We start from the raw sequence: 7,277 nt of genomic DNA, 5'->3' as shown, positions 1-7,277 counted from the left end.
TGAAAAGAACACATAATTTGGATCCAGAGAACCTGGGTTCAGACTACAACTTGGCTACTAATTATCTATATGATATGTCACTCTATTCTCCAGGTCATAGTTTCCTTGTCAGAAAAATGAAAGGATACAATTTGATGATCTCTGAGATCTCTTTCAGTTTTATAGCAATGATATATTAATGATTCTTTAGGGGAAATGAATGGTTCTATATTGTATTGTTTACATCCTCTCCTCTAATTTTACTGTGAAGTCCCAAGTATCAATTAATCAACATTAAATGCCTACTATATGCCCAGCAATATGCTAAGACTTTTAAGATACCCAGAAATCTGGCCACTACTAGTAGAGTAATATAGATCACAACCCATTTCTAACTTTAAAAAATTAGATTTTAATAAGTTGCCTTAGGACAGAGTTTAAGTAACTTGTCCATGGTCATATAGCTAATTGTTGAAAACCAAACATGTGGTATGGCTCTGTAACAATAGTGTCAGGAGCACTAAAGTTCAGAATGAATTCAGGTTAGTGAGGAAAGCTAAGGACATCTAAAAGGGTGGGCCCTGGGGGTTATTTTAGCTATAATGAAGAAGAGAGGAGAATCAAAGAAGCAATAAAATCTTGACTCAGGTTGGTTAGTATAATGATAATAGATTCCAGAAAGAAGAAAGAACTACTCGATTCTTACATTGCTTGCTTTTTTCTGTCAAAGAGAATAAACTTCAGACTAAAGACAAAAAATAGCTAATAGGTTATAACTCAGTAGAAATAAGAAAAAGGATCTTCTTGCTCAGGTATATGTGGGACTAGATGGCTTGTGATCCCTTTTAATGGGGAGAAAGTATTGCAGGCAGTAGGGATCAGGGGAGAGCCTAAGTATAGGGTCTATGGGGCACAGTAAGGAGATTCTTCTTAGACCAGTATATACATGGGGTTGGAAGTGGGCCTGTGCAAAGAACCCAGAAAAACTAGGTGAATAGGATTGGACTAAACTCAGTACTAGCCAGTTGGCTAACGGTTTAAGTTGGGACTTTCCTTTTGCTTCCTCTTGTAGGAGGAGCCCCAGCTGAAGATCTCATCCAATTTGCAGCTCATTCCCCAGTTATGGACATGGATACCTTTACAACCCTCAATCCTGAGGAGGTTAAGGTGCGAAATACTGGGGACAAGGCTTCTCATTAGAAATGTCAACTGCTGTGCTATTTATATTAACCATTCATTGGCTCACAGACTGAACAAACAATTGCCTTTTAAAGTTTACTATCTTAGTCTCCAAGATGAATTTATGTACCTAAGGAACATTAGAAGAAACAAAAGCAAAAATCAGGTTTTTGACTCAAAGTCTGGTTATCTTTCCACTTAACCACATTGCTTCCTTTCATACTTTATAAAACTAAGAGTTAACTGATGATGGTCAAATGTATGACCTTGATTTTCTTAAAGCTGTGCCTTAATCAACTGAGTTAACTAGCTCTAGACCTTTGATACTGTCTTATTACTCTATGTTATTCCTGGGATAGACCCAAGACAAAAGTATGAGGTATTCTCTCTTTTCATTTTGGATTCATAGAAATTAAGTCCTCAAAATCTAAAAGAATTACTTGACACGAATCTCTCTGAGCTAAACACCATTGTTGAGCATTCTACAGTACAGGCTTGGATAAAGGCTCATACCCAGTCAGAAGTGAATGCCATTGGGCTCAAGATTATGGCTGGACATCCAGACCCAACACCTGATGGCTTCTTTGTTTTAACATCAGGTAAGTAAATTCCTGGGACACTGCTCTGATGACCAAAACATTGTACACATCAAAACAGAATTTAGTCTTCCAAAAGTAATACAACCTCACCAAATTAGGCTAATAAAAAGAAAAGTCTATATGAGTGAATAATATGAGGCCTCCCCCAACTCCAGAAGCTAGTACTTCTCCTCTGCAAATAACTTTATATTTCTTCTATATATATTTTATGTGTATTTACATATATTTATGTGTTCTTTTTTTCTGACGCTCTAATGTAAGCTCTTTAAGGACATTTGGACCCTAGTGACCAGAATAGTACCTGGCATACAGTAGCTACTAGAGGCTTAGTAAATGTTTGTGAATTTATTGATTAATAAATCTGAAATATAGTCAGATCAGACCTAACATTATTATTGGATTCCTTGAATACATGATATTAGTAAAAATGATGTCATGAGGAAGCAGTTGCCTCTAGAGCATACTTCTATAAGGCTTTTTTATATGCAAATGTCTTTGTATGAATAGGACAAAGAAAGAGGCAACTAGAGATCTTTGAATGAACCCATAACTCCTCTCCTCTCCTCTCCTCTCCTCTTCATCAGTTCCTCCATCAGTTGCTCATATAAAGATGGATACATTTTTTTGAGGCAATTGGAGTTAAAAGACATGCCCAGGGTCATACAGCTAGGAAGTGTTAAGTGTCAGATTACATTTGAATTCAGGTCCTCCTGATTTCTCGGCCTGTGCTCTATCCACTGGGCCATCCAGCTACCCCAAAGATGGATACTTCTAAAACTGTTGAAAGCATATTCTTTCCTAAGTGAGTAAAACATGGCCAAATGCCATCATTTACATCATCATTTATAAAATGCTTTCTTCATGGTTAATATGAAATTAAACATCAACCAGCTCCTGTCTAAATAAGGTTGCATGATAATCTGTGTGGCAATAGGAAAATCACTGAACCTGCAAAAAGAACACCAGGTTTGAGTCCAAAGCTTGCTAACTATATGATATCACTATCTCGCTTAGCTTCGGTTTCTTTATTTGGAAAATGGACATAGCAACACTTTATCTTACCAACTTCACAGAACCATTGTGAGTAATGTATTGCTGCATCAAGTACCTGGGGGAGGGAAATCCATTAATATAGATTGCAATCTGGCTAAATTTATAGTCACAGAATATAATCTGAAGGTGTGGCCACTAATTGTTAGAGGTAGGGATTTAAACCTCCTGGTTTCTGGCTCCAGACTCTAACCATTAAGAAATACTACTTCTGTGTTGTAAGGAAAGATCTAGAGAAACATAGTATTGTAGTGTTCAACCTCCTCAAATAATATTGACACATCTTATCTCTTACACCCATACCAACCCAGAGAGTTAGGTATCATGGGTCTCATTATCAAGAAATGAGGCACAGGAAATTAAAATGATTTGCCCAGGATCACAAAGATAAAGTAATGCAATAGATATAGCACTGAGACTGAAGTCAGGAAGACCTGAGTTCAATACCTATTTTATATAGCTATATACCCAGGGTCATGTAAAAATTTCTAGGTAAAAGGGGTCATGAGTGGAAAAAGTTAAAGAAGCTCTGGTATAAATTATTAATACTGTTACTGTGAAATACAGCTCAAATACTTACTAGCTCTATGATCCTGGACAAGTCATTTAATTCTATTTATTTCAGTTTCCTTGGAGAGTGAAATAAGCTAGAGAAGGAAATGGCAAATCACTCTAGTATCTTTTTCTAAGAAAACCCCAAATCAGGTCATATAGAGTTAGACACCAACTGAAAACAACTGAACAACAATAAAGCTAAGAAGGGGTAGAGCGGGGACTAGATTCCAATTCTCCTGACTCATAGTTCCCTCTTCTCCCCAGTAAATCCCTGTGCTTCCCAAAGACTAGGGCACATTGAGATTTCATTTTATCAATTTGAGGTTCCATGCTAATTTAAGAGCTCAGTTCAAGTGGACACTTATTGAGACGCCACCTTTTCTTAGAATCATAAATCTAGAACTAGAAGACAGTCTCCATTTATCCTATACATAGCCTTACTGTACATAACTATTTGTATGTTATCTCACTCATTGGACTGAATTCCTGAAAATGAGGATTGCCATTTGCTCCCCTTTTTTTTTGGCATCCCCAGTGTTCAACACAATGCCTGGCACATAGTAAATGCTTTATAAATATTTATGGACTAAATGGAAGAGACCTCAAAGGCTATTGAGTCCACCTTCCCATTTTATAGTCAGGAATGGTAAGACCAGTTGAGGTTGTGACTTGTCCCAAGTCATAGGTAGTAGATATCATAGACAGGATTTGAACCTAGGTGCTCAGACTTGAGAGCCACTCAGTACTCTTATCACGTGCCATACTGCCTTTGTGTAGGCCCCCTGTGATTGAAGGTAAGACTTCCTGGGGTAACAAGTAGACTATACCTAAATGAGGAAAATCTGGGTTCAAATCTCAGTATAGATATTTCCTACTTGTGTGACATTGGGCAAGTCTCCATTTCTCTCAGCTAAAGTTTTCTCTTCTGTAAAATAGGAATAATTATCTCTATATTCTTTAGTTCATAGAATTGTTATGAGGCTCAAGAGAGAAAATGTGTATAAAAGGGATAGGTATTAGAGCAATGATTTCAACTGGTTTAAGGGACCCTTAGACAAGAAAATTCCCTCTTACCAATATAGGATTCTTAGAGAACTCTGATAAGTTAACTTAGGATTCAGGATTATACAGCTAGTATGTGCCAAAGGTGAGAATTAACCCAGGTTTTCTAGCTCCAAAGCTAGTTCCCTGTTATTTTTATATAGAAAATGTTATAATGTGAAAAATGTTACATATGCAGCAGTAATTATCATTTTAAAGATAAGTAAGATATGAAACATCCTCAGGTAGCTCCAAGAATAATGGAAAGAAGAGGAAAGTTGAGACAAGATAAGATTCTATTCAACATTTATAAATCAATTACAGGTAATGGAAAATGCTACATTAGAGTCAGAAAGTCTGCATTCAAATCCACACTATGCTACTTATTACTTGTATGACCTTGGGCTTATCACCTAACCTCTCAGTGAATCAATTTCCTCATCTGTAAAATGAAGTCAAACTGTTCTCAAAGTTTTTTTCCATCTGCAAATCTAGGATATATGGGGCACTGTGCTATGTGCTGAATAAGGAAAGACAAAAATAAATCAGTCCTTCCTTCAAAGGAATTTTCACTCTACTTGAAGGATACAACCCATATATAGAAATTGCAAATTTGGGGGTGGTTATTGGTGTTGTTTGCAAAATATATTACAGGTAAATGCAAAGTCATTTGGAGGGGGTGAATTTTAGAAAGGAATAATATACACAACAATAGCTACCATTTATAAAAGGCCTTAGGGTTTGCCAGAGTTTACATAATTTATTCCATATAATCATCATAACAAGATCCATACCATTATTACCCTCATTTTATAAATGAGAAAACTGACATTCAGAGAGTTTATGTGACTTGTTCAGGGTCATCCAGGTAGGTGTATGTAGTAGTTTTTGAACCCAGATCTTCCTAAGTCCAAATCTAGTACTTATTCACTGTGACACAATTTTACTCCAATATGACCATACACACAAACACACTACACATATGTGTGTATTCTCTCTCTCTCTCTGTATATATATATACTCCATTATATGTGTATGTGCTTATATTTATATATATATATATATATACACTTCAACATATGTAAGTATATACATATATATGTTTACTCTAACATAACTATGTATAAGTAAATGCGTGTTTATAAATACTCCCATATACTTTATAAAGCCATTCCTACATATACTCACATATCCATGTATTTGCTCTAATATAACTATTAATATATTTATTCCTATATATGTTCCTATATAAATATATTACTCCATATATTTACTTACCTATATGTAATTATGTATATATGTATGTCTTGATGTGTATATATAATTATATATTTTATTATTATATTATACATGTTTTATTTTGTATTACAGCTATTTCTGCATGCAGAAATAGCTGTAATACAAAATAAAATGATTAGTACTTTAAAAAGATATGAAGTATAAAGTTCACAGATGGGACATCAAAGAGCTCTGGTGAAAAAGAATTTCAGGGGTAGTTGAGTCTTGATGGTTAGGTAGCCATTTATATTTTCACTGTCTGTGGAAGAGAACCTTTTAGAAATACCAGTTTAAATCAGTGAGTTGAGGATTAATCTATCTGATAATTTCAATCAGTCAGTAAATATTTATCAGTGTCTACTATATAGCAGGAATTGTGCTAAAGTACTGGGGATACAAAGAACTGCAAAAGGTTACTCTTCTGTGCTTATTTTATATATTGTAGCAGAGGTTCCTTGGATTATATCTTTGGTATGGTAGATTTTTAATTTTCTTCCTAGCTTCTGTGACCTCCCTCCTTCCCAAAGCTACCTTACATTTATTTTGTATACTCTGTTTATACATATTTGTGGTTATATTGTTCTCTCTCTATAGGATGTGAGGTCTTGAGAACATAAACTGTTTCTTTTTTGTCTTTATTTTTGTCTCCAGAATCTCACAGTGCCTGATATATTATAGGGATTTAATAAAAGGATCATTGATTAATTCCAAGGCTAACATGTTCCATTAAAAGAAGCAGAGCTAGCTAGAACTGGACTAAAGCATTCAATGAGAATGTTTTTTCATTGATTTGCTTCCTAGAATTACATCCAACTTTTCCTCATGAGGAGAAAATTAGTGTTGTTATAAAGAAAGAAGCAGATGGCAAAACTCCTCTTTTTTCTCTGAAGTGTCTAGTCCCCTACAGCTGTGTCCCAGTGATCTAACTCTATTCTCTGTTCTATTTCAGCACCACCCATTTCCAGAGCGGAAGGAGCCCTCTTGAAAGAACACATAAGCCAGATTTCTTACACTACCCTCCTCACCCTCTGTGGAGTAATGATTTCCTTGGGGGCTTCATAACTATTTGAGAATATATGACAGCACCATATCATTTGTAAAACCAGCACAAAAGAGAAATTGCAATCTACCCAAATGTACAAGTGATTTGCCACCTGTTTCTTGAATGGAGAATATAAGGATACGTTGTGAGAAGTCCTTAACTTTTAACTGCAGCAGCTTTCCTACCTCACATGGGTATTGTAAGATTTGCTTCATATTGACAAATATAGAACTTCTCAAAAGAAAGAAATGTTGTATCTGACATATTTCCAGTGTTGTGGTTTATTGTCCTTTAGTTATTCCATATGGTCACATTGTGGTGCATTTAAAAGTATGCTGGAATGAGAGTTGGGATATTTGAGTTTCAATCCTGACTATAGTCTTTCAGGTGTGTTCTTTTGATTTCTACTTTATCCTCTGATTCTAAAATATCTGAGTAGGTTTTTTTTTATGATTTTTTGAAATATAAAATCTAGGCTCTTTTTGTTTATTGTTATTGTTCATAGTTATTAGGTAAGGCAGTGATTCTTAATCTCTCTCTCCACAATCTGTTTT

General features: G+C 35.2%; 1 protein-coding gene across 1 annotated transcript; it reads left to right on the top strand.

Moving 5' to 3' along the window:
• The first annotated feature begins 1,056 nt into the window (after positions 1-1,056).
• LOC127560024 (mesothelin-like protein) lies at positions 1,057-6,902 on the top strand. Its single transcript, XM_051994284.1, has 3 exons — positions 1,057-1,146; positions 1,568-1,757; positions 6,631-6,902. The coding sequence occupies exons 1-3, from the start codon at positions 1,102-1,104 to the stop codon at positions 6,741-6,743; spliced, it is 348 nt and encodes a 115-aa protein (XP_051850244.1). The 5' UTR covers positions 1,057-1,101; the 3' UTR covers positions 6,744-6,902.
• The last annotated feature ends 375 nt before the right edge of the window (positions 6,903-7,277 follow it).

Source organism: Antechinus flavipes, chromosome 1, assembly GCF_016432865.1.
Source record: "Antechinus flavipes isolate AdamAnt ecotype Samford, QLD, Australia chromosome 1, AdamAnt_v2, whole genome shotgun sequence".
In the NCBI taxonomy this organism is placed as follows: Eukaryota; Metazoa; Chordata; class Mammalia; order Dasyuromorphia; family Dasyuridae; genus Antechinus; species Antechinus flavipes.
Note: the sequence above shows the minus strand (reverse complement) of the source record. Positions and strands in the feature narration are given on the sequence as shown.

Excerpts from the sequence above, each read along its gene's own strand:
- LOC127560024 (XM_051994284.1), top strand. The coding sequence starts at position 1,102 with ATGGACATGGATACCTTTACAACCCTCAATCCTGAGGAGGTTAAG. Across the intron at positions 1,147-1,567 it reads TCAATCCTGAGGAGGTTAAG|AAATTAAGTCCTCAAAATCT; the intron begins GTGCGAAATACT and ends TTGGATTCATAG. Across the intron at positions 1,758-6,630 it reads CTTCTTTGTTTTAACATCAG|CACCACCCATTTCCAGAGCG; the intron begins GTAAGTAAATTC and ends GTTCTATTTCAG.